The sequence below is a fragment of the Melanerpes formicivorus genome, unplaced genomic scaffold (assembly GCF_026170545.1).
Source record: "Melanerpes formicivorus ecotype bairdi unplaced genomic scaffold, bMelFor1.0.p_v2 SCAF_4, whole genome shotgun sequence".
NCBI classification, from domain to species: domain Eukaryota; kingdom Metazoa; phylum Chordata; class Aves; order Piciformes; family Picidae; genus Melanerpes; species Melanerpes formicivorus.
Window position 1 is genome coordinate 38,961,926 of NW_027142356.1, and position 27,961 is coordinate 38,989,886.

The following is a 27,961-nucleotide window of genomic DNA, read 5'->3' on the forward strand; positions in this document are numbered from 1 at the left end:
GCAGTGTCAGGGCGGCGCGCGGCGCCGGGCGTCTGCGGCTGGAGGCTGCGCGGCCGGAGGCGGCTCCGTTCCTCTCCCCGGTCCCGGCTCCGGCTCCGCGGTGAGAGCCAAGCGGCCCCGGCATCCTCTCCCCTTCCCCCAGCCGCGGATTGGGGGCCTGCCGCTTTTTGCGCGGCGGGCCGGGCGCCCCGGGGTGGCTTGGCCGTGAGAGGGCCGCCGGGCTGGGGGCTGTGGCGGCTGGGCCCAGAGCTGGCTCCGGGGAGGTTTCTGCAGGGGGGAGGCGGTGAAGCTGGGGCCAGCCGCTGTCCTTGGGAGGCTGTCGCTGCTGCAAACAGCGCTGGGGAGTTTTCCTCTTAAATCCTCATGATAAATACCTGAGGGCTGGCGGTCAAGAGGGAGGGGACAGGCAGTGGATGGAAACTGCAGCACAGGAGGTTCCAGCTCAGCAGGAGGAGGAACTTCTGCACTGTGAGGGTCCCAGAGCCCTGGAGCAGGCTGCCCAGAGAGGTTGTGGAGTCTCCTTCTCTGGAGCCTCTCCAGCCCCACCTGGATGTGTTCTGTGTTCCTGTGCTGGATTCTGTGGTGCTGCTCTGGCAGGGGGTTGGACTGGGTGATCTTTGGGGATCCCTTCCCACCCTTGCCATCCTGTGGTCCCTGATCTTTTGATGGGTGTGTGGCTCCGCAGGGCGTTCCCGGCGGTGCTGCCGTTGGGCGGTGCTCGAGTTACATTTGAGCTGCTCGGATGCAGAAGTAGCTTCTTGCCTGCTTACACACCTCGAGAGACCAAGCAGTGCTCAGTGCTACTGAGTTAGTCTGTCAGATCCTTCCCTTGTGTTTCCTGGGCACTCTGTGATGCGTTTGATGGGTTTCATGTAGCCAAGGCTTTGTGGGTAGCGGTGCTTGGTGCCATGGGTTAGTTGGTTAGCTGGTGTTGGGTGATAGGTTGGACTCAGTGATCTTGAAGGTCTCTTCCAACCTGGTCTGGTTCGGTTCGGTTCTGTTCTATTCTATTCTATTCTATTCCTGGAAGAAAGCAAACAATGCAGTAGAGTCTAAAGGAATTTATCATAGCATCACAGAACTGTCAGGGTTAGAAGGGACCTCAAGGCTCAGCCAGCCCCAACCCCCCTGCCACGGGCAGGGACACCTCACACTACAGCAGGTTGCTCACAGCCACATCCAGCCTGGCTGCAAACACCTCCAGGGATGAGGCTGCCACCACCTCCCTGGGCAACCTGTGCCAGGCTCTCACCACCCTCCTGGGGAAGAACTTCTTCCTGACATCCAATCTGAATCTCCCCACTTCCAGTTTTGTTCCATTCCCTTAGGCTGCTGTGGTCTCAGCTCACCTGAAGCATTTTTCTGAGAGCAGCTTTTGTTGCCAGCTCCTTGTGCTTCATTCTCTGTTCCTTTTGGACTGCAGGACTAAGGTGTGAGGGCCTTAATGATGAGCTGGCTCTCAGCACCTCATGAAGGTTTTGGTGGCTGCAGCTGAGTTTGTAACAGAAGTTGGGCTGTGTCAGAGCAAGCCTTTGGTCTTGAGTTTCACTCTTTTCTTCATGGGATGGGTGTGTTTTGCACAGCATGGGCAGGGTGTGGGAGCACTGGAGTGGGAAGGTTAGCAAATTACATCAGTCTGAATGTGACAGAGCAGAGAGGGAAATCCTAAGGCAGGAAGGGAGGGAGATACTTCTGAAGTGCAGCAGGTTGTTGGTGGTTTATGTGTTCCTCTTATGCCCCTCTTGAGGAGTAGCAGGAGTTGGGGACCCAGCACCTGATGAGGAGAATTGTTAGATGGCAGCTCTGGAGTGCCAGAGGGTTCTCACATCAACAGCTTTCCTCTGGCTGCCCTGAGCTATGTGCACCTGACCCCCAGGGGCTGCCCTGCTGGCAAGCAGCTCCATGGAGAAAGACCTTGGAGTCCCAGTGGGCAGCAAGGTCTCCATGAAACAACAATGTGCCCTCGTGGCTGAGAGGGCAAATGGGACCCTGGGGTGCAGCAAGGAGCCTGGGGCTGTCTAGTGTGGAGAAGAGAAGGCTGAGAGGGGATCTGATCAATGTCTATCAATAGCTGAGGGGTGGGTGTAAAGTTGGGGGGGGGCAAGCTCTTTTCAGTGGTGTGCAGTACTAAGACAAGAAACACCAGGTACAGGCTTGAACATAGAAGATTTGAGATTTCAGCTCAACATGGGAGAATCTTCTTTGCAGAGCAGGCTGCCCAGAGAGGTTGTGGAGTCTCCTGCTCTGGAGCCTTTCCAACCCCACCTGGCTGCAGACTACCCTGGGTGATGCTGCTCTGGCAGGGGGGTTGGACTTGACCTCTGGAGGTCCCTTCCAACCTGTAATGTGCTGTGGTGTGCCTGATGTATTGTGCCTTGCTCCCCTCTTGCAGCTGAGAGAAGATGACTGCCATCAAGCATGCTTTACAGAGGGATATCTTCACCCCCAACGATGAACGCCTGCTGAGCATCGTCAACGTCTGCAAGGCAGGCAAAAAGAAGAGAAACTGCTTTTTGTGTGCCACAGGTAGATGGGAGCACCACACCCTGTGCCTTGGCTTCCCCTCTGCTCTTTTTTGTTCAGCTGCATTTGTCCCAGCTTTGCCTTCCTGGTGGAGAAAGTCTGTGGCAGCTTCCATTCTGCTGCTGCTGCTGAGAGAGAAACAAAACTGAGTTGGTTTTGGTCCCAGGTGGCCTTGGGGATTTGAAATGAAAGAATCAAAATGATTTGTGGGGGACTGGTTGGCTTTAGAAGCAGGCTTGATATAGTGTTTAAAAAAGAGATTAAGTAGGCATGCAGGTGGTTAGAGGCCAAGGCAGAGGGCTCCTGGAAAGGCACAGCATTTGAACTTGCTTCTAGTGTTCCTGAGAGTGTATGTGTATGGTATCTCTTAAGATACCATACACATGGTATCTTTGGCAGCTTTGGGTCAACCTGTCAATAAATTAGCTTGCTGGAATAGTTTCTTGGCTGGGAAATCTCAGGCAATGCTTTTATCCTGCCTGTAATATCCACTTACCTCTCTCTGAGTTGTGTGGCCATGGTCAGAGGCCTGCTGTAGCAAAGACATAGCTGTAAACTGGGTTCATTACTTCAGGTTGTGTGGAGGTGGGTACCTAAACTGGGCTGTGGATATTGTGGATAAAATCATACCATAGGCTCTCTTTCCATCAGATAAATGTTCTGAAACACCATTTCATTTCAGCAGAAAGAGATGTCAGTTTGTGCACTGTGAAAGGACTCTCTTGCTGTGTTTTAAACAGTGACAACAGAAAGGCCAGTGCAAGTGAACGTGGTGAAAGTGAAGAAGTCTGACAAGGGGGACTTCTACAAGAGGCAGACTGCATGGGCACTGCGGGATCTGGCTGTTGTGGATGCCAAAGATGCTGTTAAAGTATGTGCAACTTCTTCTGGTTTGGTGCTCTGCTCACAGCAGCCTTTGAGTTCCAAGTTAAGAGTTAGTTTCCTTGGTACAGAGTGCTTTACACTTGGGTTGGTAACACAGGAACCAGGAATTGGGATCACAGAATGGCTCAGGCTGGAAGGGAGCTCAAAGCTCATCTGCTTCAACCTCCACACCATGCCCAGGGACACCTCTCAGCTACACTCAGCTGCTCAAGGCCTCATCCAGCCTGGCCTTCAGCACCCCCAGGCAGGAGGCAGCCACAGCCTCCCTGGGCAGCCTGGGCCAGAGGCTCAGCAGCCTCCTGCTCAACAACTTCTTCCTCAGCTCCACTCTAACCCTGCTCTGCCTCAGCTTCAAACCATTCCCCCTTGGCCTGTCTGCAGACACCCTGAGGAGAAGTCCCTCTGCAGCCTTCCTGCAGGATCCCTTCAGGTCCTGGCAGGCAGCTCTGAGGTCCCCCCAGAGCCTTCTCCTCTGCAGGCTGCACAGCCCCAGCTCCCTCAGCCTGTGCTCACAGCAGAGCTGCTCCAGCCCTTGGAGCATCTTTGTGGCCTCTTCTGGGCTCCCTCCAGCAGCTCTGTGTCCTCCTTCTGCTGGGGACACCAGCACTGGAGGCAGGATTGGAGGTGAGGTCTGAACAGAGTCCAGGGGCAGAATCTGCTCTGCTGCCCTGCTGCCCACACTGCTCAGGCTGCAGCTCAGCACTCAGCTGCCTGCTGGGCTGCAGGAGGCACTGCTGGCTCCTGGGGAGCTGCTCAGCACCCAACACCCCCAAGCCTCTTTCTTCAGGGCTGTTCTCAACCCACTCTGTGCCCAGCCTGGATTTGTGCTGGGGATTGGCCTGACCCAGATGCAGAACCTTGCCCTGTGACTTGTTGAACCTCCTGCAGTTGGCACTGGCCACTTCTCAAGCCCATTTAACTGAAGTAATGACATTTGTCATCAGGAGGCTGGACCTTGCCAAATCCCTGTACTAAGATCTTTAAACCATACTGCTACTAGCTGTAGTCCACACTGTGGCTGTAGAAAGGAGAGGACTTCATTCAGTGGCTCTCAAAGTATTGTTCTTAGAGGTCTCTGTGTTCCATGTTAGTGTTGCCTGAGCTGACCCAACCACTGCCTCCATGGTGTGACATTTCCAGTGTGTTAGCACCTTCATTGGGATACCAGAGGTGGAGAATCAGGTTAAGGTTCATTTTTCTGTCTTGCCCTCTCAGTGCTTCAGTTCTCTTTCCTGCTGCTCAGGGAACCCTTTGGCTGCTGAGCCTGTGAGATCTCTCATCTTTTGTAGGAGAGTCCTGACTTTGACCTGCACTTTGACAAAGTGTACAAATGGGTTGCAAGCAGCACAGTGGAGAAGAACACCTTCATTTCATGCATCTGGAAACTCAACCAGAGGTATCTCAGGAAGAAAATTGACTTCATCAATGTCAGCTCCCAGCTGCTGGAAGGTAAATTTCTCCAACTGGATGTTAAATGTCAAAGTTTAATAAGTCTTGATGTGAAGCAGATAGACTAAACAAAACCTACAAACCAAACAGGAATCCTAAGCCTGATGTTGTTCCCCATTTTATTCTCTTTCTGTTTCCCAAGTCTTCTGCTACTCAAGGTGGTTTTCTGAGCCTTCTGCTAATCAAGGTGGTTGGCTAGCAGATTTTTCTGTTAGAAAACTGGGAACCGAGGCAAAATGTTTGATGAGTGAGGTTGTAAGTACTGCTAATGTAAATTGATAGTTGCAGGTATTGATAATGGTTGGACCTGATGATCCTAGGGGGCTTTCCCAACCTGGATGATTCTGTGGTTGATTCCCCCTGAGCCTAAGCTGCCACAACTTAATCACAACAAACTTACTGCATCTCTAAGACACTTTTGTTTCTTGTACAACAACAAAAACCCTACCTGCAAGCTCTGGAACAGTTCTGCTTTTGTTCCCACTTTCATTTCCCCTGGATTAGAAAAATGCTTTTCCAAAGGGATGCTTCAGTAGCCTGCTAAAGGCTCTCTGAGGCTGCAGAGGAGGTTCCTAGCTTACAACCTGGACTGTGAAGCGTGTGTTAAGGTCTGCTTTACCTATCAGAGTTGGTGGGACTGGTTGCTAAGAAGGCTTTTTTTCCCCCTGCTCCCTCATGCTCTAGTAAATATGGTTTCAGTCAGGTGGTTCAAATGCTTTAGGGAGGCCTAGTGAGTGAGGGTATCTTGCAGAGGTGGTTGAAGTGCTGTTAAATGCTGGGCTGTGTGCAGAGCTGGAGCTGGAAACCAGGGGGGAGCTCTCTTCTCTAGTTTGGGCTTGCCTGAAATGTGACTTACTGTTTCTCTTTGAACCAAATTCTAACTTTTGAAGTTTGTGCAATGTTAGACCTTTGAAACTTACACTGGAAAGCATTCAGACTGTTCCACCTAACATTCTCTGCTTCCTTTCCTCTGCCTTTCCATACCTTTTAATCCTCCAGAACTGCCTAAAGTCGCAGAAGGTGGGTAACGCCTTTTTCCTTCCTTTTGCTTTGTGAGCAGTTGGCCCTCAATAATACCTGATGGGTTTGTTTGTTGAGCCTTTGGGGAGCTCATCGAGTCGCTCAACGAGGTGCTTCAAGTGCCTGGAAGCGTGCGTTAATGTTCTGGAGATGGTTTGTCGGCCTGTGAATGGGTTGTTGAGTGAAGCGACTGCTGCTGTGAGAGACCAGAACTTCCCTTCCCTCAGTGCTGGTGTTCCTGCTGTGACACTTAACCTTGTGCATTGAGGTCCTTCTTGTGTGTTCAGTGATGTATTTCTTAATCAGCTGCAGTATGTTTTCCTTCTGCTCTGTCTGCCAAGAGTCTCTAACCTCTGCTGATCTCTGCTACCAAGTGTAGTGTGATCCTGGGGGGCGTTCTGATGCTGGCCACCAGCAGGAGGGGGGAGTACACTGAGGCAGTGTGTCCCTCTGCACATGCCAGGAAGGGAAGTGGCTGCTTGTGTTCTGCTTGTGTTGCATCGTTTGGAAAACATCACTGCTGAGAGGCAGTGCTGGCAATCTGAGTGAAGGCCTTGGAAGACTTGAATGTAGGGAGCAGGTGCTTGTTCTGCAAGTGGTTGAATGGGTTCATTTGCTTCAAGGTGGTTGAACATAAGTGCTCTTCAAATGCTTTCTGCACTGGATAACATCTTGCATTTGCCTTCTCTACACAAGAATCTGTTCCAAGTGGAGAGAATCAAAGTGTGGCAGGAGGTGATGAAGAAGCTGTGGATGAATACCAGGAGTTAAATGCAAGAGAGGAACAGGATATTGAAATCATGATGGAAGGGTGTGAATATGCCATTTCTAATGCTGAAGCCTTTGCAGAGAAGCTGTCAAGAGAGCTCCAAGTGCTGGATGGGGTAAACATTTCTGCTTGTGTGCAGTGTGGAAGCATGTTGAGGTGTTTTCATTGATACTGACTAGGCAGTGCTCTCTAAAAGATAGCCAGCACCTTCTGCCACGTGTTCAAATACCTGCTCCTAAGCAGAGCTACATTATCAGATCTGAAAGATCTTCAGCTTTGCTCTTTACCTTCAAGACCTTCTGGGCTGAGTTGCAGGCCTTCAGATGAGTTGAGAAGAGAAGAAGGAGCATTCTGCATACACTTTCTTGAGGGCAGGGGGGCAGGAGAACAGAAGAGATGTTCATGCTCATGTCCTTGGATGTGAGGTCTCATGCCTAAAATACTAGGAAACTGGTTTAGTCTAAGAACATTGCAGTGTCTCCTGTCTGGGACTGTGTCATGTTGGCTGCTGTGTTGCTTTTTAAGCAGCCCAGCATTCTAAAGGTCACTTAGAAAACTTAAGGGGCTGCAGGGGATATAGGCTTGAGGGAGTAGTCAACAACCTCCTCAAACTGTCAAGCAGTGTGTTTCTGCTCTGTGTTGCAAAGGGCTGTTACCACAGGACAGCTGATCCTGCAACAGAAGATGTCCCCTTGGCACCTGAGCTGCTTTCTGCAACTGGAACTGTTGCACTGTAGCAGGAGTTACTGTTCAGCTCTTGGTTTTGTGCAGATCAGTGCTTCAGCTCTAACAACTTGAGCAAAGCTTTGGGTTTCTATCTTTCTGAGGTAACTTCCATAGAGTGAGGAAGTGCTGGGTGCAGTCTGGCTTTAAATGAGAGGGGCTGCAAGCTCAGATGGCTCTGTTGCCTTCATCAGGAGCTTTGGGGAGTGTTTATTTGGCAGTGAGAGAGGCAGGAGAAGATACCAGGGTGCTTTTGAGATTCAAAAGTGTCCCCTGAAATGTAATGGCTTAACTTTGTGTACAGGCAAATATCCAGTCCATTATGGCCTCAGAGAAGCAGGTGAATATCTTGATGAAGTTGCTGGATGAAGCTCTAAAGGAGGTTGACCAAATTGAGCTAAAGCTGAGCAGCTATGAAGAAATGCTTCAGAGTGTGAAAGAGCAAATGGACCAAATCTCAGAGAGCAACCACCTGATCCATCTCAGCAACACAAACAATGTGAAGCTGCTCTCAGAGATAGAGTTCTTAGTGGTAAGCACTTTTGTTGTGTTGACTGTGGTTCCTCATGTCAGGCTGTTAGCAGCCAGAGATGGGGTCGTTGAAAACAATGAGTTGGTTTTGCCCTTCTGTTGCTGTGCTGCCTTCAGTGGGTCTCTAGAATGATGGAATTGTATTTCTCATTCTCACTAACCTGCTGCTGGCTGATGGATGGCATTGTGTCTTATTTTGTAGAACCACATGGATTTGGCCAAAGGTCACATAAAGGCCCTTCAGGAGGGAGATCTGACATCTTCTCGAGGCATTGAGGCCTGCACTAATGCAGCAGATGCCCTTCTGCAGTGTATGAATGTGGCTCTTCGACCAGGTAATCAGTGTTCTGCACAGAACCCCAGAGAGCAGCTGCTCCAGCCTTGCTAGGTGATACTGGAGTTCACAGGGTGTCAGGGCTTGGAAGGGACCTCTGGAGGTCATCCAGTCCAACCCCCTGCCAGAGCAGGAGCATAGAATCCAGCACAGATCACACAGGAACACATCCAGATGGGGCTGGAAAGGCTCCAGGGAAGGAGACTCCACAACCTCTCTGGGCAGCCTGCTCCAGGGCTCTGGGACCCTCACAGGGAAGAAGTTCCTCCTCCTGCTGAGGTGGAACCTCCTGTGCTGGAGTTTCCATCCATTGCCCCTTGTCCTATCCCAGGGAGCAAGTGAGCAGAGCCTGTCCCCTCCCTCCTGACCCCCAGCCCTCAGCTACTCATAAACATTTATTAAATCCCCTCTCAGTCTTCTCCTCTCCAGACAAAAGCCCCAGGGCTCTCAGCCTCTCCTCACAGGGTACATGCTCCAGGCCCTCCATCATCCTAGCTGAAGTGAGCTGGCCCAGCACCCTGTCTTAAACCTGTCCAAACCAGGGCAATCCACTGCTGCTCTTGGGAGATGATCCCAATGCCTGACTGTTATGGGGCAACATTTCCTTCTGCATTCCAATGGGAATCTCCCCAGTGGTGACTTGTCCCCATTGCCCCTTGTCTTTTCCATGTCACTCCTCCTAAAAAGGGAGTCTCCACCATCCTGGTAGCCACCCTTTCTGTCCTGTTGTGTCATAATAAGGGCTCCCCTGAGCCTTCTCTGCTCAAGGCTCAACAAACCCAGTTCTCTCAGCCAGTCCTCTGAGCCCTCCTGGGGTCTGAGAATCACAGAGGTGTCAGGGTTGGAAGGGACCTCAAGGCTCAGCCAGTTCCAACCCCCCTGCCATGGGCAGGGACACCTCACACTGCAGCAGGTTGCTCACAGCCACATCCAGCCTGGCTGCAAACACCTCCAGGGATGAGGCTGCCACCACCTCCCTGGGCAACCTGTGCCAGGCTCTCACCACCCTTATGGGGAACAACTTCTTCCTCACATCCAATCTCAATCTCCCCACTTCTAGTTTTGCTCCATCCCCCCAAGTCCTATCACTGCCTGACACCCTCAGAAGTCCCTCCCCAGCTTTCTTGGAGCCCCCTTCAGATCCTGGAAGGCCACAATTAGGTCTCCTTGGAGCCTTCTCTTCCCCAGCCTGCACAGCCCCAACTCCCTCAGTCTGTCCTCACAGCAGAGCAGCTCCAGCCCTCTGCTCCTCCTCGTGGCCCTGCTCTGGACACCTTCCAGAGAAGCTAGCGAGGCTGCTGTGGTAATGCCTTTGTTTTACACGAGGGAGCTGTGAGCTCTGCTCCCCTTGCTTCCCAAGTGCAGTACAGTGAGAGTAGCAAAGTCAGAGTGGTTGTTTGTGTGTTTAGGCCACGAGATGCTGCAGGCAGTGAAGCAGCAGCAGCAGCGCTTCAGCGACCTGCGGGAGCAGTTTGCCCGGAGACTCGCCAGCCACCTCAACAGTGTCTTTGTGCAGCAGGTACCTCCCACTCTTCCCTGGCAGCTTTGGGGTCCCAGGCTTTTCCTGAGGAGGGCAAAAGCATACAGCTGCAATTGGACTCGTGCTGAGATGAAATCAGTAAGAGGATGGGCTGCTAGAAGCATGTCAGGCAGAGGTGCTACTAAGCATCCCAAGCTATAGTTGCCTGCGGAGGTCTTTTACACTGGAGCAAGACCTCCTCTTTTTAGGGGGGTTGCTGTCTGAAGTAAGTGTAGCATGAGAGATATAAGGATGGATGTCAATTACAAAGCTTGATTACCTGAGGAGAAAAAGCAGTGACTTCTTTTGATGGGTGTCAGAGGCTGAGGACATTGGTTCTTGCTGTCTGTATGTCAAGGGTCATAAAAGCCCCCATACAAAATGAATGTCTGAAGCCTTGCTTCAGAGCCTGAGCTTGAGGTGTTTAGCAGTCAGGCTTGTTTCCTAAAGGCTGGATGTCTTTTTTCTTAGCATGAGCTTTTACATTCTGTGTTTTATTCTTTTATCTCCACTTAGTTTACTCCTACCTTCCTTCGACTCTATAGCAGGTCCTTCTCTATTGCAGTCCCAGTGAGTACTTCAGGTTTGATGCAAGCTTCTCTAACTCATTCTTTTGAGCTTGACTTGGCTAACTGGCAGCTGCACCCTTTGGCTTTACAAAGAGAATTTGCCCTTACCAACTGCAGAGCATCAGACTTGTGCCCCTTCTCACTCCCATCCTTTCCCTCAAGCCTTGTTTATTGTTTGAGCTGACATCGAGCTGATCTCCAGCAACTGCTAAGAGGCAGATGGAGATGCACAGAGGCAAAGTATTTGCAGGCCAGGGGAGTGCCTGCCCAGGCACTGCAGCTGTGCAAAATGGTGATACTTGTAAATGAAAGAGAATTCTGGGGTTTATACACACTGGTGTAAGCAAAGCTTCAGGTTTTGTGCACTTGGCTGTGTGCAGAACGTGGACTGGAATCACGCTGGAGAATTGCACAGAGCATTGCAATTCCTGCCCAAAAGTGCAGAGGAATTCCAGTTCTGGAGTGGGTTCATTTTTTTGCCTCAGCTTCTATTCTTAAGGAGACTTTTTTTCTCTCCTATTCCTTCTCAAATGTTGAAGAGCTGAGCCCAGATTCTGTGTCCTGCTCTCTAAAGGAGCAAACAGAAGCTATGTTGTGTTAAGTCCTGTGTGCAAATGCATCCCCAGTTTGAGTAGAGGACTTGCATCTGAGCACTGCTGTTTAACAGAATGGCCTGGGTGTTCTCTTCTGGGGATTGAATTCTGTTGTAAAGGGTAAGAGATTGTTATTCCAACACAAGGTGTGTTGGATGGAGCACTGCTGAAAAGACTTTTCAGTCCTACTGAGAATGCTGTTAGCAATTTCCACTTTTCAAAGGATGAATTCATTTAAAATGTGGCTGCTAGCAGTGACCTTCTGGCCCTCTGAAGAGGGTTGGCCTGCTGTTGGCTGTGAGGTCTTAACCAGCAGATAAAATGTCACCCTGCTGGAAGGTCAATCAGGAAGAGTTCATTGAGTGCCAGAGATGAGCCCCTGCAAAGTCTTTTTGCTTGTTGTAGGAGAGAATCACAGATTCTTGCAATGGCTCAGGTTGGAAGGGAGCTCAGAGCTCAGCTCCTCCAACCTCCTCACCATGCCCAGGGACACCTCTCAGCTAGACTGAGCTTCAAACCATTCCCCCTGGTTCTGTTTCCAGACACCCTGAGGAGAAGTCCCTCTGCAGCCTTCCTGCAGGATCCCTTCAGCTCCTGGCAGGCAGCTCTGAGGTCCCCCCAGAGCCTTCTCTTCTGCAGGCTGCACAGCCCCAGCTCCCTCAGCCTGTGCTTCCAGCAGAGCTGCTCCAGCCCTTGGATCCTCCTTGTGGCCCCCTCAGTACACAGACATTCATGCACTTCGTTGTGAGGTGCAGATTGAAGTGCTGGAGGTAGAACAGATCCTTGTGCTGTGTTACTGAAATGATTGTTTTGTTAGCCTGAATTGTCTGTGTCAATCTCTCAGGCTGTTTCTGAAGAGTCTAGCTGGAATACTCTCTTACCTTTCCCATCTGAAGAGCTGCATGGTTGTTTTTTTTCCCCTCTTAAAATCCTTCAGAAGGAGAATGAAAGCAGGGAAAGCTTTCTGAATTAAAATGGAGCATGCAGAGCTGATTGGTGGGACAGGCAGCTTCTGACCCAAGCAAGAGATTCTGATTTGGACTTCATCAGGTGGAGAACCCAACCTGCATTTGCACTCCAATCTCAATAAATGCCCTTGGAAGCATGGCATTCAGTGCTGTTGTAAGGACCTCAAGCTGCTTCATCTCTTTCACCTAACAAATGAGAATCAATCTGCAAAGCTTTAAAGAGGAATGCAGCTTTGGGTTGCCATTCACTGCAGGGCTGCAAACTGCAGCAGCTAACAGGTGGTGTGTCCTGATAACATTTGATTAACCTCACTGTCTGTCTGTAACTTTAAAGGGACCTTTGTCTCTTGTTGGACAAGCAGCTTTAGCTTTCAATTACAAAGCAGCTCTAGGCTCTCTGGCTGGGAGACAGTGCCACAGCTGAACACCAACCTTGCAGTGTCACTTGGTAACAGGTGGTGTAAATGTGTCTGTGTGTAGTGAGAAGAACCCTGCTGACTAGGTGGAGAAGGTCGACCTAGAAGCTTCAAAATGCTATAGGCAGACTTGAGCAGGGCCAGAATTATGGGTGGAAAAGGTGTCTTGGAGAGAGAAATTCACCTGGGGAGGGAAGTTGTCCTCTAGCTTTATGAAGCATGCAACTGTGAAGCCAGAAATGAATGAAGTTGTTAGGTGAAGGAAGCAATAAACATCACAGACTGTTAGGGCTTGGAAGGGAGCTCCAGAGAGCACCCAGTCCAACCCCCTGCCAGAGCAGCACCACCCAGGAGCACATCTGGATGGGTTTGGAATGTCTGCAGAGCAGGAGACTCCACAGCCTCTCTGGGCAGCCTGCTCCAGGCTCTGCCACCCTCACAAGGACAAAGTTTTGCCTTCTGTCCCTGTGGTACCTCCTCTGCTCCAGCTTGTCCCCAGTGCCCCTTGTGCTGTGCTTGGCCATCCCTGAGCACAGCCTGGCTCCAGCCCATCTTTAACACCATGAGTGAGGGCAGCCCTCAGTATCTTCTGCTTCAAGCTGCAGAGCCCCTGGTTCCCTCAGCCTGTGCTCCCAGGGAGATGTTCCACTGCCTGCAGCAGCTCTGTGGCTCTGTGCTGAACACTCTCAAGCAGTTCCCTGAGGTCCTCCTTGAGCTGAAGGGCCCAGATCAGTGTGGCTAGCTGAGCACTTGCTATCAGTAACATGAACTGGCCTTTGGGCTACCTTAGATGGAGAAAGCTGTGAAAGCCACCAGGTAAATGATCAGAAACTGGAATGAGCTTGAACATTAAAATGCAAGCTGTGGGAGTGTTGCACCCTGGGGGTAGGAGAGAGACCCAGAAATGGTTTTCCAGCCCTGGTTTTAATAACAACATATCATAGATCTGTTGTATATGCTTGCTGTGTGCATGCCCAGAGCTGCACACAGTGTGGGGCATGACCTCAGTTCCCACAGCAGCAGCTGTGTGGCTAATGCTGGCTGGAGCCCCACTCCCCATTCTCTTCTGCAGTCATTACACACTTCACAGAGTTAGCTGCAGCTTGCAGTCAGGCTACAAGATAGCTTGGAGCAGGGAGAGTTATCCTGTGAGCCATCCCCAGTGGCTGTGAGAACAAAAGAGTGGAGTTGTCTAGGACTGGTTTGTTTGGCTCCATTTGTGCCTGTGCAGCAGAGGGTCAAAATGAGTGCATGGTCATGCTGAGCACAAGGCAGCAGCCCAGCCTTGCTCAGGGGCTGGCAGGTTTGCATTGCCTGTAGCTAGTCATGGTCAATCTTTTGCCAGTAGCAAGAACTGAGCTCTGCAGTTTTTGAAAGCCACACTCTGTGAATGTACTACAGAGGCTTTTTTTTGAACCACAGACTTGATTAGTAGCCAGTGTAAGAGCGAGGGGGGAGCCAGAGCTGCTTTGGTTTAGTCTGTGGTCCAGACTCGGGCATGCCAAGGCACTGTGCACACCGTGTGGCTTGTGCTCTGCCAGCTTGTCCCACCCACAGCAGAACTGCCCAGGAGTGCTTCCTCTGTCAGACCTGCATTACCCAGGGAGCTTGTGGGTGGGAGTGAAAGCTTGAAAAGCTCAATCATCTGGTCATGAGCAGTGTCACCTGATCTTCACTTAGAGGATAGGTTTCTAGGAGATGAGGCAGAGGAAGGAGGGAGGTGGAATCCGGGGGGTGGCTTACGCTGCCCGCCCTAAGCCATTCAGCTCTGGCAAACGGTGGCTGAAAGTGTGTGTGTGTCTGCATTGGTGAGGAGGGAGAGAGCCTGTATGTGAGCTGATGTTCCTAAGACTTGGCCAAAGTGGAGTGAAGCAGGTTGACTTGGAGCAGCCTCTCAGAGGCATAGCTGAAGCTCAGCACTAACCCCTAGGCCGCCCCTGGAGCGACAGCGCCTGTGAAAGGAAGCAGCTCTGCCTTGTGGCACTTTGGTTTAGGGAAACAGCTTCATCAGCCCCTGGAATCTTTCAGTGATAACTGAACACTTGTCTGGTGCAAAAAGTGCCCAATTGGCTTGCCCTGAAGGTAAAGAAGAGCCTTACAATGAACAAGCTTGCTGAGATGCATTACCTGCCACCTGTCCCTATTGCGGCCCTGTGCGAGGGATTTGGATGCTTTGCCATTTGTCTGGAGGGGATTGCTGCCTTCATTCTGAGTTGTTCAGGAAAGCTCTGGCACCTCTGGCTGGTGCCTGCAGATTCACTCTGGTGCTTTCTCTTCCCAAGGGTCATGACCAGAGCTCTACCCTTGTCCAGCACTCGGTGGAGCTGACGCTGCCCAACCACCACCCGTTCCACCGAGATCTGCTTCGCTATGCTAAGCTGATGGAGTGGCTCAAGAACACAGATTATGCCAAGTATGAAGGGCTGACCAAGGTATGTGAAGTGCTCAAGTGATCACAGAGAAGGCATTCAATGTGCTCTTTCTGAGAGGCAAAAGAATTGTCTGTGTGTTTGTGCATGTGCTGCCTGTCCCTGGAGGTGTTTAAGCCCAGCCTGGATGAGGCTCTGTCCAGCCTGATCTAGTGTGGGGTGTCCCTGCCCATGGCAGGGGGGTTGGAACTAGATGATCCTTGTGGTCCCTTCCAACCCTGACTGATACTATGATATTACATGTCATTCACAGCTCCTCCTCTTCCTGCTTGGAACAGGAATCTTTGCTTTTTGCTGTACCCTCCATTTGCATCTTTTTCTCCCACCAAGCTTCTGTCTCTCTCTTCCAAAGTATCTCAAGATAGTAATCTCAATATTTGTCTGGAATAGATTTGCCAGTTTACAGTCTGGTGAGGCAAACAGTGAAGCTGTTTGCAAGGTGATGTGCTTGGTGCCTGTGTGACATCTTCACAGAAGCATCAGAGGATCCCAGAATGGCTCAGGCTGGAAGGGAGCTCAAAGCTCATCTGCTTCAACCTCCACACCATGCCCAGGGACACCTCTCAGCTACACTCAGCTGCTCAAGGCCTCATCCAGCCTGGCCTTCAGCACCCCCAGGCAGGAGGCAGCCACAGCCTCCCTGGGCAGCCTGGGCCAGAATCTCAGCTCCCTCCTGCTGAACAACTTCTTCCTCAGCTCCAGTCTGACCCTGCTCTGCCTCAGCTTCAAACCATTCCCCCTTGGCCTGTCTGCAGACACCCTGAGGAGAAGTCCCTCTGCAGCCTTCCTGCAGGATCTCTTTCTGGTGCTGGCAGGCAGCTCTGAGGTCCCCCCAGAGTCTTTTCTCCAGGCTGAACAATCCCAGCTCCCTCAGCCTTTGTTATCCTCTTCTGGACTTGCCCCAAACAAGGAGTTTTGTCCCTGCCCATGGTGGGGAGGTTGGAGTAGATGAGCTCAGAGGTCACTTCCAACCTAAGCCATCCTATTCCTATTCCTACTCCCATTCCCATTCTCTTCCCTCAGGAAGCTGTGTAGCAGTGGCATCCTCTTTGCTAGTTCAGGGTCCAGCTGATATAAGACTACAAAAACTGGTGCTGAAATCTCTGCAGTCTACTCTTGCTTTGAATTCTGTGATGCTCTGCCACTGTCCCCACAGAGTTTGTTGCTCAGCAGGACTTAGACCCTTGTTGGTTTTCAGTAGCTGTTGACCTGTCATAATAGAACCAAGCAATACCTGCACATGTTAACCAACTTCACAATTCTCTTTTAAGAACTACATGGATTATTTATCAAGACTCTATGAAAGGGAAATAAAAGATTTCTTTGAAGTTGCCAAGATCAAGATGACAGGCACAACCAGAGAAGGCAAAAAGTTTGGTAAGCTCCCAGCAGGCTCATGCCTTGCTTTCAATCTGATTGTTTGCTTATGAAATGCTCATTTCAACACCTGGGGCTCCTTTGTCATGGTGTAAAGTTGTTTGGTGTTGGCAAGGTAGAAGTTGGATGGAAAGCAGCATGGGTAGAAGCTCCTCAGGGCCAAAGCAGAACAGGCAGAAGCTCCTCAGGGCCAAAGCAGAGCAGGCAGAACCTCCTCAGGGCCAAAGCATCCTGCTAGAATGAAGTAGTGTGAGCATGGAAGTGAAGCTTTCAAACAAAAGTAACCTGATTACTTAGAAGGCAGCCTTGGTGTAGGTAAGAAGGGACATAAGGAGGACACAGAGCTGGTGGAGTGAGCCCAGAGGAGGCCACAGAGAGGATCCAAGGGCTGGAGCAGCTCTGCTGTGAGCACAGGCTGAGGGAGCTGGGGCTGTGCAGCCTGCAGAGGAGAAGGCTCTGGGGGGACCTCAGAGCTGCCTGCCAGGAGCTGAAGGGATCCTGCAGGAAGGCTGCAGAGGGACTTCTCCTCAGGGTGTCTGCAGACAGGCCCAGGGGGAATGGTTTGAAGCTGAGGCAGAGCAGGGTTAGAGTGGAGCTGAGGAAGAAGTTGTTGAGCAGGAGGCTGCTGAGCCTCTGGCCCAGGCTGCCCAGGGAGGCTGTGGCTGCCTCCTGCCTGGGGGTGCTGAAGGCCAGGCTGGATGAGGCCTTGAGCAGCTGAGTGTAGCTGAGAGGTGTCCCTGGGCATGGTGTGGAGGTTGGAGGAGCTGAGCTCTGAGCTCCCTTCCAACCTGAGCCAGTCTAGGATGCTGGGAATGACCCAGGTTTATTTCTGTCTTGCCTCCATTTAAAGTGTGCAGTTTCAAACCTGGTTTTAAACCTTTGTTTGCCACAGTTCAGCAGTTTCCCAGCTCTGAACTCAGAGATGATGTGCAGCTGTCATGAGGAAACTCTTGTCAAGTCTGCTTTGGATTCTGAGCTTCTGCCTTAAAGTTTGATGGTGGAGAACAGAGAAAAGCAATGGAAGGAAGAGCAGGAGGGTGGTGAGGGGAGCTGGAAAGAGAAACCTTGGCCAGCTCTTGGTCATGGGGAGCAAGCAGGGCCAAAAATGTTTTGTCATCAGAAGAGTCAAATTTGTAGATCTTGAAAAGCTACCTTAGTGCAAAGGAGAAAAACCTCAAACATTTTATCTTCCTGTGAATTGATCTCTAAAGCCTTCTGCCCACTTCACCTGGGCACTTCTGCTGTGAGGGGACAACTTCTGCAGCAGTTCCCTGCCCTCTGTAAAGCTTACTGAGCCATTTTGGGAGAGAGAGAGGTTCTTCCCCAGCAGAAGAGCTGCAGCCTGGGAAGGTGGTTGTGTGTTTGGTACCAGCTTCCAAGGCTGTGCAGTTGCTAAGGCCTCCCTGGTGAAGGTTTGCTGTTACTAGCTGCAGCTTAATTCAAGAGCAGTCACTTCCTGACAGTAGGCTTAAGGGAAGGTGTAGGCCCCTCCTGCTGCAGCTGCAGTGGGACACCAGAGCTGCCCTGTTTCCAAGCTGTCTTGATGTGTGTTCTTGCCTTCTGTGCTTTGGGAACAGCACTGCTGTTGGAATGCCTCAGCTGCAGAGGGGCTGCTGGGGGAGTCTGGGCATCCTGTGCTGGTGCAAGGGTCTTTGTCTGCTTTTTTTCCCCATGGCCCAAGCCAGTCTGGGTCTTGAGCATTGTCTGAAGGAGGCTTTTTGGTTTGGTTTCCTTTTCTTTTCTGAGGAAGCCAAGACTCTGCTACTTAAATACCATACAGTCAATGTGGGAAAGAGTGCTGCTACTGCCATTGTGTTTCTGTCAAGTGGTTTCTCAAAAGCCACTGGGGCTCCTCTGATTGTGCAGGGCCTGGTCTCATGCCTGCAGTTCTTCATGCATTTGGAAATGGAGGGCAGTGAAGAAGTGAGACCAGCTCATGAGAGATGCATGTGCTAAATACAGAGTCAAAACCTGACCAACCCCCCAAGACCTAAAGCCCTGCCTGGAGTGCAATTGGAGTTTGCCATCCCCCTTGTCAGTAGTGTTGCCTCCTTGAGAGCAGCTGGTATTTAAGACATGTCTGTGGCATTTAGCAGTATTTATTCATTCTAGTACAGTAGGTTCTGCTTGCCTGCTCCATTCTGGGGGGCCTGTGGCATCCATCTCCATCAAACTCTTCTTAATACCACATACTGCTTTTAATGTGTGTATGCAAATGCCTTCTACTGGGTAGGGATTCCCTGTTTGCTGCAGCACTCTGCAGCTCTTGCTGAAGTCCACTCATTGGCACAAGAAAGGACCCAAACCCAACCCTTACAAACCACTTTTTTGCTGTTTTAATCCTCTCCAAATGTGCAGACATCAATTTTTGTGCAGCATGAATACCAAAGATGTGTTCTCTGTGCAAACCTGAGCTGTGAAGAGCCAGGCCAAGGGCAGCCAGGCTGCCTGGCAGCAGGGATGATTGTGCAGTATTGCTGGGAGGTTCCTGCAGCAGAGAGGTGGACAGCATCTCAGACTCAGTCCACCACCACATCAGCACACTGGAGATTCTTCAGGGCCATTTATTGATGTGAGGATTGATTTGTTGTTTTATTTGGAAACTGAGTCTTATGCAATATTAACTGACCACTAAAACCCTCATTTAATGAACTTCTCAGCCCAGGAGACCTTAAATATGGCACCAAAAATGTTCTTTGAAGATGCTGTACAAGAAAAGGCAAAGTTTAGTACCTGGAGACTTGCTCAGCTTTCAGCACTGGTCTTTGAGGACACCATATAATAACCCCCCCCAAAGTTTAGTACCTGGAGACTCTCTCAGCTTTCAGCACTGGTCTTTGAGGACACCACATAATAACCCCCCCCAAAGTTTAGCACCTGGAGACTCTCTCAGCTTTCAGCACTGGTCTTTGAGGACACCACATAATAACCCCCCCAAGGTTTTGTACCTGGAGACTCTCTCAGCTTTCAGCACTGGTCTTTGAGGACACCACATAATAACCCCCCACAAAGTTTAGCACCTGGAGACCTGCTCTGTTTTCCCTGTAGCTTAGATCCTGAATTTCTAGACCAGTGCCTCTCCCAACTAAATGTGTTTGCCATGTAGTTACTTGCTGCTTACAGTTCTCTGCATGTTTCTTTCCAGTTAGAGCTTAACTTGCATCTTGTGCATGGTTTGTGCAGACTGCATTTTAACTTGTCTTTGTCTTTGATGCTTGCAACCTAATCCATCCCAGCCACACTGCCTCGAAAAGAAAGTGCTGTCAAACAGGAGACTGAGAGTGAGTATAACACTGGTTGCCTCAGTTGGTGTTGTCAATCAATGCATGTGTGTCAGTGTGAAGGTGTAGTGCTGCATCGTGGAGTCTTACCCACCCCCTGGTCAGAGTGACATCCAGCAGCAGCAGCAGCACACTCATTGTTTCTGCAAGGCTAAAGGGGCCCAGCATAAAAGCTGAGAAGGTGGGCAGGTAAAGGCAGCATCTTTTGCTTTATCCCATGCTAAAGTATCTCTGTGCCTGGGAGCTTGCTGTAGCTTTCCAGCTGAGGGAACAGCTTTTGGCACTTCTGTGTCCCTGGCCTAGGCACCAGCATAGCAGTTAAAGGAAACCTGCAGGGGTGCTTGAAGCTTGTGGTTGAGATGTGGTAAGTTGATGTGGGGGTCAAATACAGATGGAGGAGAGGAGGCTCTGGGGAGACCTAGTAGCAGCCTTCCAGTACCTGAAGGAGGCTACAAAAAAGGCTGGAGAGAGACTGTTTGCAAAGGCCTGCAGGGACAGGATGAGAAGCAATGGCTTCAAACTAGAGAAGAGCAGATTCACATTGGGTGTTAGGAACAAGGGTGGTGGAACACTGGAACAGGTTGCCTAGGGAGGTGATTGAGGCCCCATTGCTGGAGATGCTCAAGGTGAGGCTCCACAGGGCCCTGGGCAGCCTGATCTAGTTGGGGATGTCCCTGCTGAGTGCAGGGGGGTTGGACTGGATGAGCTTTGCAGGTCTTTTCCAACCCAGACCACTCTGTGATTCCTTGCTCTTCTTTGTTACCAGCTTTCTCCCTCCTGTTCCAGCAGTTCTGAAGATTTGGGAGTGGATAAAAAGGAGACTTTCCTCACCTAGGAGAAGGCTTCACAGTATCAGGAAGAGCTATCTGAGTGTTAATCCTGCTCCAAGAGGAGAAGGGAGCATTAGCAGTAGAGTTACTTGGGGTTGTAGGTCCAGCAAAACCGCTGGAGCAAAGCTTGTAGCCAAAAGGATGCTGACAGCAGAAGAATCAAGTCCAAGAGGCAAATGTCCCTGTGTGGAGAGAGGTTAATTTTTCCCTACTTGTGGATGAATTCCTCTGCTCCTGGCAGCCTTTTCCCACAGTGCATTGGCAAGGCTCAGAGCTGATCTTTGCTCCCAAGGAGAAAACCTCTCCCAGTGCTGCCATTTTGTTCCTTTTGCTCCTTCTCCCATAGCTCCCAGTGCCAGCTTACAGGGCTCTGGTGTACTTGGAGACCTGCTGAAGTGTTTCAGCTCACTTGTAAGGAGGAAGTAATGTTTGTAGTGGAAACATTTGCAGCTTGGACAAAGAATGAGTTGCTTGATTTCAGGGTAGGACTACTAGCAACTCTTGATCTCTTATGCTCTGTAATAACCTCTGCTTCTAGAGTATTTCTTGCCTTTCCTTCCCCCCCTTCATGGTGTCTTTGTTTTACAGGTCTTCATGGCAGCTCTGGCAAGCTGACTGGGTCCACTTCCAGCCTAAACAAACTCTCAGTGCAGAGCTCAGGCAACCGCAGGTCTCAGTCCTCCTCCCTGCTGGACATGGGAAACATGTCAGCCTCTGACCTCGACGTGGCTGACAGGACCAAATTTGATAAGGTGAGGCCAAAACCTGCTCAGGTTGGAGGAGCTCTGAGCTCCTTTCCAGCTTCAGCAGTTCTGGGCCTGCTTTTAAAGGCAGGAAGGAGAGGTGGATCCCTTTCTGTGTAGCAGAAACAACCTCTCTGAAGCTCCACAGTACAAAACCCTGTGCAAGAAGCCAGAGTAGCACTGCTGGCTGCTCCCAGGGTTTGGTGAGCTGATGACATCTTTGGCTTTCTTTAGATTTTTGAGCAAGTACTGAGTGAGCTGGAGCCTCTGTGTCTGGCAGAGCAGGACTTCATTAGCAAGTTCTTCAAACTCCAGCAACATCAGAGCCTCTCAGGAACTGCCACGGTAGGACTCCCCCTGCTGCCCCTGAAGCTACTGAACAGGCCTCAGAAGGGACCTGTTTAAAAGAGACCACCTGAACTTTGCTGGCTTTCATGTGATGCAGGTGATCAGTGATTTATTCTCCCCCCTGCTCCATTAGCTGTCAGAATGTTCAGTTTTGGCTGACCAATACACAGTGGTTTCAGGAAGGATTGCCATGCTGCTTCTGCCATGCCTTTATTTCCCTCTAAGGTCCCCAGGCCACTTAGGAAGGCCAAGAAGAGTAATTGTGGCTGGAGGAACACAAGCACAGCCTTGCACACCATTGCATTGGCTACCTGGGGCTGGGGAGGGGATTCAGAGAAGCTGTGTTGGTTTTGTCAGACACATTGATCTCTGGAATGCAGAGGTGGTGCCAAGCTCTCAGTTCCCTTTCTCTTTGCCCTCCCAGGGTGAAGCAGAGGATACAGATGGAGGAACTGCATCTCGTTCACACACCCCTGGTGTTCCACAGCCCGTATCATCTGAGTATGTAGCTCCTGCTGGTTGTTCTTCACCCTTCAGCCTACATCTGAATTTATTTAGCACCTCAAACTTCTCCAATCAGCAGCTGCTCCCTTTCAGTGAAAGTGGCCACTCAGCCCCTAGCACTCAGCCCCTAGCTTGGCCCTAGGCTGAGCATGTCAGTGAACAGAAACGTTTTGGGATGCAGGATGGATGTTTCTCTCTGCAGCAGTACAAACCAGATACCAAACTCTCTGAATGTTGGCAGGATGGATGTTTCTCTCTGCAGCAGTGTAAAAGAGGTGCCCAGTTCTCTGAATGTTTGCAGAGTCAGATTCCCTGATGTGGGAAATGTGCTCAGCTAAGTTCTGAGTGGCACGTGGCAGCTTTCACACAAAGCATCCTGGCAGGGAGATTGGGGCTGCTCAGCCTGGAGAAGAGAAGGCCTCAGGGAGACCTGAGAGCAGCATTTCACTATCTGAAGGGGACTTCCAGGAAGGCTGGGGAGGGACTGTTCAGAAGGGCCTGTGGGGATAGGACAAGGGGCAGTGGTTTGGAACTGGAGCAGGGCAGCTTTGGGTTGGGCATCAGGAGGAAGCTCTGCCCAGGGAGGGTGGTGAGACACTGGAACAGGCTGCCCAGGGAAGTGGTTGAGTCCCCATCTCTGCAGCCATTCAAGGTCAGGCTTGATGTGTCCCTGGGCAGCCTGCTCTGGTTGCAGGTGTCCTTGCTGCCTGCAGGGGCTTGGCCAAGATGGCCTTGGAGGATCCCTTCCAGCCCACTGCAACCTGTGCATCTCCTGCGGAGTTTGCCTGGGTGAGGCTGGCAGCCTTCCGAACATCACGAGAGCTGTGGGCTACAAATCCTGTCATCCTGTAAATTCATCCTGAAAATGTCATTGTGGGAGCTGTAAGGCAGCCCTGTGGCCTGTCAGTGTCATGTTTTTCTCTCCTGCCTTCATCCCAGGAAGGACATGATCCGACAAATGATGACCAAAATCTTCCGCTGCATCGAGCCCGAGCTGAACAACCTGATAGCCCTGGGGGACAAGATTGACAGCTTCAACTCCCTCTACATGCTGGTCAAGATGAGCCACCACGTCTGGACAGCACAGAATGTGGACCCAGCTTCCTTCCTCAGCACCACCCTGGGCAATGTTCTGGTCACTGTCAAAAGGAACTTTGATAAATGCATTGTAAGTCCTTCACTCACTCGGATTAAGTTCAACCACAATATTGTAGGCCTCTGGGCAACCTGATCTAGTGGAGGATGTCCCTGCTGAACACAGAGGGGGTTGAACTAGGTGACCTTTGGAGGTCCCTTCCAACCCAGACCCTCCTCTGACCCTCCTCTCACTCCTTCTGGGAAAGCCACTCCTGGCCCCTCAGAGTTTTGCCTTTCTCTTAGAGTTTAGTTTCTGCTTTTCATTGGGAGGGAGAACGCAGAGCCGTTGCTCTCCTGCTGGCCAAACCGTCAGAACAGGCAAACTGAGCGCTGTTTCAATTGTTTAGAGCAACCAGATGAAGCAGATGGATGAAGTGAAGATCTCCAAGAAGAGCAAAGTTGGGATCCTTCCATTTGTTGCTGAATTTGAGGAGTTTGCAGCCCTTGCTGAATCCATTTTCAAGAGCGCCGAGCGCCGAGGGGACCTGGACAAGGCCTACACCAAACTGATCCGAGCTGTCTTTGTCAGTGGTAGGTCTCCTGAGCTTGCCTCACCTGCCAAAGTGATTCTCTCCTCCCCTGTATCCAGAACTTTGCTCCAAGTGACAGCCATGTGAGCTTTGGTGGAGCTTTGGTGCTCTCTGTTGCCTGCAGGAGACCAAGAGCAAAGCTTTGGGTTGCGGTGTCCTTGTTAAGGGCAAAGTGTAGAGAATCTGCCTCTGTCCATCCTGTGAAGTGCTTGGGGTTATGGCAGGGGGAAGGGGTTGGCACTCTGGAGGAGGAGAGGAGATGGCAGCAGCATGCCATGCTCAGTCTTGAAGCAGTCTCTTTTATTCTCTTATGTAGCTTAAGTGAGGATATGAGAGTGGGAGAGGTCCCTGGCACAAGGGGGGAGAGGAGAGTGGGAGAGGGCCCTGGCACAAGGGAGGAGAGGAGAGTGAGAGAGGTCCCTGGCACAAGGTGGGGAGAGGAGAGTGGGAGAGGTCCCTGGCACAAGGTGGGGAGAGGAGAGTGGGAGAGGGCCCTGGCACAAGGTGGGGAGAGGAGAGTGGGAGAGGTCCCTGGCACAAGGGGGGAGAGGAGAGTGGGAGAGGTCCCTGGCACAAGGGGGGAGAGGAGAGTGGGAGAGGGCCCTGGCACAAGGTGGGGAGAGGAGAGTGAGAGAGGTCCCTGGCACAAGGGGGGAGAGGAGAGTGGGAGAGGGCCCTGGCACAAGGGAAATGGATTTGGGGGAGTGAAAGCAGGCTTGTAAGCCCCCCCTGAAGGTGGGTTGTTTGTCACTTAGGCAGTCAGAGTTGTGGTTCTCTGTGGCAGTGACTCTCCTGGCACACAAATTGCCTGGTCTTAGAGCCTCTCCATCTTTCTCACTTACTGTGAAGGCTCTCAGCTATTGGTTATTTAGTGGCAGTTCATAGGACCAGAATTGTTAGGGTTGGAAGGGATCAGCCAGTTCCAACCCCCCTGCCATGGGCAGGGACACCTCACACCACAGCAGGTTGCTCACAGCCACCTCCAGCATGGCTGCAAACACCTCCAGGCATGAGGCTGCCACCACCTCCCTGGGCAGCCTGTGCCAGGCTCTCACCACCCTCATGGGGAACAACTTCTTCCTGACATCCAATCTCAATCTCCCCACTTTTAGTTTTGCTCCATCCCCCCCAGTCCTGTTACTCCCTGACACCCTCAGAAGTCCCTCCCCAGCTTTCCTGCAGCCCCCCTCAGGTACAGCTCTGCAAAGGGTCATCACTGACAGCCAACCTCCAATTCTGGCAGTACTCTGCTTCCTGCCTTTGTCTCTCTGAAGGTGGTGGTTGTCCTTTTGGTGTTTCTAAGTCCTCTGCTTCCTCCTTTTCAGTTGAGAAAGTGGCCAATGAAAGCCAGAAGACCCCCAGGGATGTGGTGATGATGGAGAACTTTCATCACATCTTTGCAACACTCTCTCGCTTGAAAATCTCCTGTCTGGAGGCGGAGAAGAAGGAAGCCAAGCAGAAGTACACAGATCACCTGCAGTCTTATGTCATCTACTCACTTGGGCAGCCTCTTGAGAAGCTAAATGTGAGTGAGTCTGAGTTCCCTGCATTTCAGGGGTACAGAGCAGTCCTTCTCAAGTGTCAGCTTTGCACTCTCTGAGCTCTCCGCCCTTGCGCCTGGCACAGTCTCTGTCGGGTGGCTTTAGCCTGGAGCAGGAGCACTCTGCTCAGGAGCAGGTGGTTTGGGGGCAGGAAAAAGGGGATGGGAAATGTAGTCAGGAGCTTTGTGACCATTTCCCTCACCTCCAAGAAGCTGCAGTTTCTGCCCTGTTTAACGAGAAGGAAGGCTCTGGGGAGTCCTGTATGGCCAAAGCTGAATGAAGAGTTAGCCTGAATGCTGACATAGGGCCAGAGCCAGGTCTGCCCACCCCCTGCTTCCCACTGCTTCCCCCTGCTTTCTCTGCAAGCAGGAGCTCAGCCTTGCACTCTCTGCTGCCTAAGATCCAGTCTCTCTCTTTGTGAAAGTTAAAATGTTATATTGCTGCTTCCCACCTGCTCTGGCTTGACTCTGGCCAGCACCTAAGCTGCCACTCACTGCTTGCTTCCTGCCCCCTCCCCAGGCAGGCAAGGGAAGAGAACAGGAAGAGCAAAGGTGAGAAAACCCAGGGGTGAAGATGAAGAGAGTTTAGTCAGTGATGAGAGAAGAAGAGTGAAGCAAAGACTCATTTTCTGCCTCCCCCAAGCAGACTGATGCTCAGCCAGGTTCTCAGACAAGCACCACTGCTGCCCCCTCCTCTGCATCAGGGCTGCTGCTCTGAATGGCAGCCTGGTGGGGTGGCCTTTGGCTCAGCAGGAGCCAGCCCTTTCTCAGCCCTGTTGCAGCCACAGCACCGGATGGGCTGCCAAGGAAGTTAACTCCCTCCTGGCCAGCCCCAGTGCAGCTTGAAATGCTCTGCCTGCATGTCTGAGGCATCCTTCTCCCCAGGTTTATGGTGTTGAGGCATCTGGTGGGGCAGGGATGCCAACAGATACTGCTGTGGTAAGCAGGGACACTCCTCTTCAGGTGCTTCCTCAGCTTACAGGAGACAGCACTGGGCCAGGCTGTGGCCCCAGTCACTGAGGATTTTGAGGCTGATTCGGTATCAGTTGAAGGCTGCAAAGAAAGGTTTGACTGCTTGTAGGAGGGATGTGGTTCAGTTCTCTGCTAGGAGCTATGGAGTGGTGTACTGGGGCTGGGCCTCAGGGCTGAGCCCACGTGAAAGAGAAGCAAGAAAAAAGCCCAAAGCACAAAAGTCATCAAGCAGAGCCACAGCAGAGCTGCCCAGATGCTTGTGGAGTTGCTTAGCTGAGGTGTGTGGTGGTCACTAACAGCCCTGCTGTTGGGCAGCACTTCTTTGAAGGTGTTGAAGCTCGAGTGGCACAAGGAGTGAGGGAAGAGGAAGTGAGCTACCAGCTGGCCTTCAACAAGCAGGAGCTTCGCAAGGTCATCAGGGAGTATCCCGGGAAGGAGGTGAAGAAGGGCTTGGATAACCTCTACAAGAAGGTGGATAAACATCTCTGTGAGGAGGAAAACCTCCTGCAGGTGAGCTGAGTCCTGGCTGGGTGTGCTAGCATTGCTTTGCCTCTGTGCCTGGCTGGGCAGCCGGGAGTGGAGGCTTTTGTAATCCAGCTCCAGTTGTCTTCAACGGTGCCCTGGAGTGGTGGAGGCCAGACAGGAACCTCCTTGATGGGTCTCTAGGTGACTGGGGATGGGTGATCTCTGCTCTGTAAAGGACACTGGGAGTAGAGAGAGGTAGATGAACTGCTAAACTGAAGCCAGACTGAGCTCTGCCCAGCTGTCTGCTAGCTGTATTAGCCTGGTGGTTTCTTATGCTCTGTGAACCTTCTCACTGGAGGAAAGGAGAAATGGATGTAAGAGTTAATCATGATAGATGACCACAGTGTCATAGAGTGGTCTGGGTTGGAAGGGACCTCCAAAGGTCATCCAGTCCAGCCCCTCTGCAGTCAGCAGGGACAGCAGGTTGCCCAGAGCCCTGTCCAGCCTCACCTTGACTATCTCCAGGGATGGAGCCTCAACCACTCCCTGGGCAAGCTGCTCCAGTGTTCCACCACCCTCCTGGTGCAGACCCTGTTCCTGAACAAATGACAGAAGAGTCAAGCAGGTGCTGACAGCTTTTGAAAGCCTGAAAGATGGCTTAGCAGCACTGCTGTGGCTCGGGGTGTTAGCAGTACCCCTGGGGGCCACTTCTCTTCGCAGGTGTGGTAGGGCTGCCGTAAGCACCAATGAGCTTAGCCTTGATGGGTACAGCTGAGCTCTGCTGGTGGCAGGCTGCAGTGCCCCCTGGAGTGGCTGTGTGGGCAGGCAGGGTGGCAGCTGGTGCTGTTCTGTGTGCTGGCAGGTGGTGTGGCACTCGATGCAGGACGAGTTCATCCGGCAGTACAAGCACTTCGAGGGGCTGATCGCTCGCTGCTACCCCGGCTCAGGCATCACCATGGAGTTCACCATCCAGGACATCCTGGACTACTGCTCCAGCATTGCACAGTCTCATTAAGCTGGAGCGAGGGGCGGGGTGTGAGGGAAGCACACACAAGGACTGCTCTTTGCTGTGACAGGTGGGTGTCCCTGTGTGTGTCAGCTGCCACGCCTGCTGCCAGCGGCTTTCAGGGCACGGTGAAGCTGGTGGAGGTCTGCTGCTCTTGCACTGGGTCAAAGGACTGTTTGCAGGCATTAATGGTGTGACTTTGGAGAGGTCTCTTCCCTTCCTTTAACATTCAGATATGTTTATTTATAACCCTTCTCTTACCCAAAGCAGGAAGCACTACCTGCAGAGGCTGCATAAAGGCTGCCACTGTCCTCACTGACAGAGATTTGGCCTCTTGGACATTGTGTAAGTCTGCTCCCTGCTCTAGGAAGTATGGATGTGGAACTTCCTGCAGGGGGAACACTGAACTCATGTTCTCAGCCATCATGTAGCCCTGGCTGTGATTGTTCATTAAACTGTGCTCATCATGTTCTTCATGGAGTTATTTCTGAAGGCTGCCA

General features: G+C 51.6%; 1 protein-coding gene across 7 annotated transcripts; it reads left to right on the plus strand.

The window, feature by feature from the left end:
- Positions 1–27,933, plus strand: EXOC1 (exocyst complex component 1). 7 transcript variants are annotated; one of them, XM_068137717.1, is made up of 21 exons: positions 1–100; positions 2,393–2,526; positions 3,264–3,394; positions 4,698–4,857; positions 5,857–5,877; positions 6,574–6,761; positions 7,674–7,901; positions 8,103–8,235; positions 9,644–9,753; positions 10,270–10,323; positions 14,582–14,731; positions 16,000–16,105; positions 19,342–19,386; positions 20,805–20,968; positions 21,194–21,304; positions 21,732–21,808; positions 22,751–22,979; positions 23,296–23,479; positions 24,804–25,003; positions 26,306–26,500; positions 27,318–27,933. In XM_068137717.1, the coding sequence occupies exons 2-21, from the start codon at positions 2,403–2,405 to the stop codon at positions 27,468–27,470; spliced, it is 2,763 nt and encodes a 920-aa protein (XP_067993818.1). In that variant the 5' UTR covers positions 1–100; positions 2,393–2,402; the 3' UTR covers positions 27,471–27,933. The 7 variants fall into 7 exon arrangements, with proteins under 7 accessions (XP_067993818.1, XP_067993820.1, XP_067993821.1 ...); XM_068137719.1 differs by lacking the exon at positions 19,342–19,386; XM_068137720.1 differs by lacking the exon at positions 10,270–10,323.
- Positions 27,934–27,961: the final 28 nt, after the last annotated feature.

Excerpts from the sequence above, each read along its gene's own strand:
- EXOC1 (XM_068137717.1), top strand. The coding sequence starts at position 2,403 with ATGACTGCCATCAAGCATGCTTTACAGAGGGATATCTTCACCCCCAAC. Across the intron at positions 21,305-21,731 it reads GCCTCTCAGGAACTGCCACG|GGTGAAGCAGAGGATACAGA; the intron begins GTAGGACTCCCC and ends TTGCCCTCCCAG. Across the intron at positions 26,501-27,317 it reads AGGAGGAAAACCTCCTGCAG|GTGGTGTGGCACTCGATGCA; the intron begins GTGAGCTGAGTC and ends GTGTGCTGGCAG.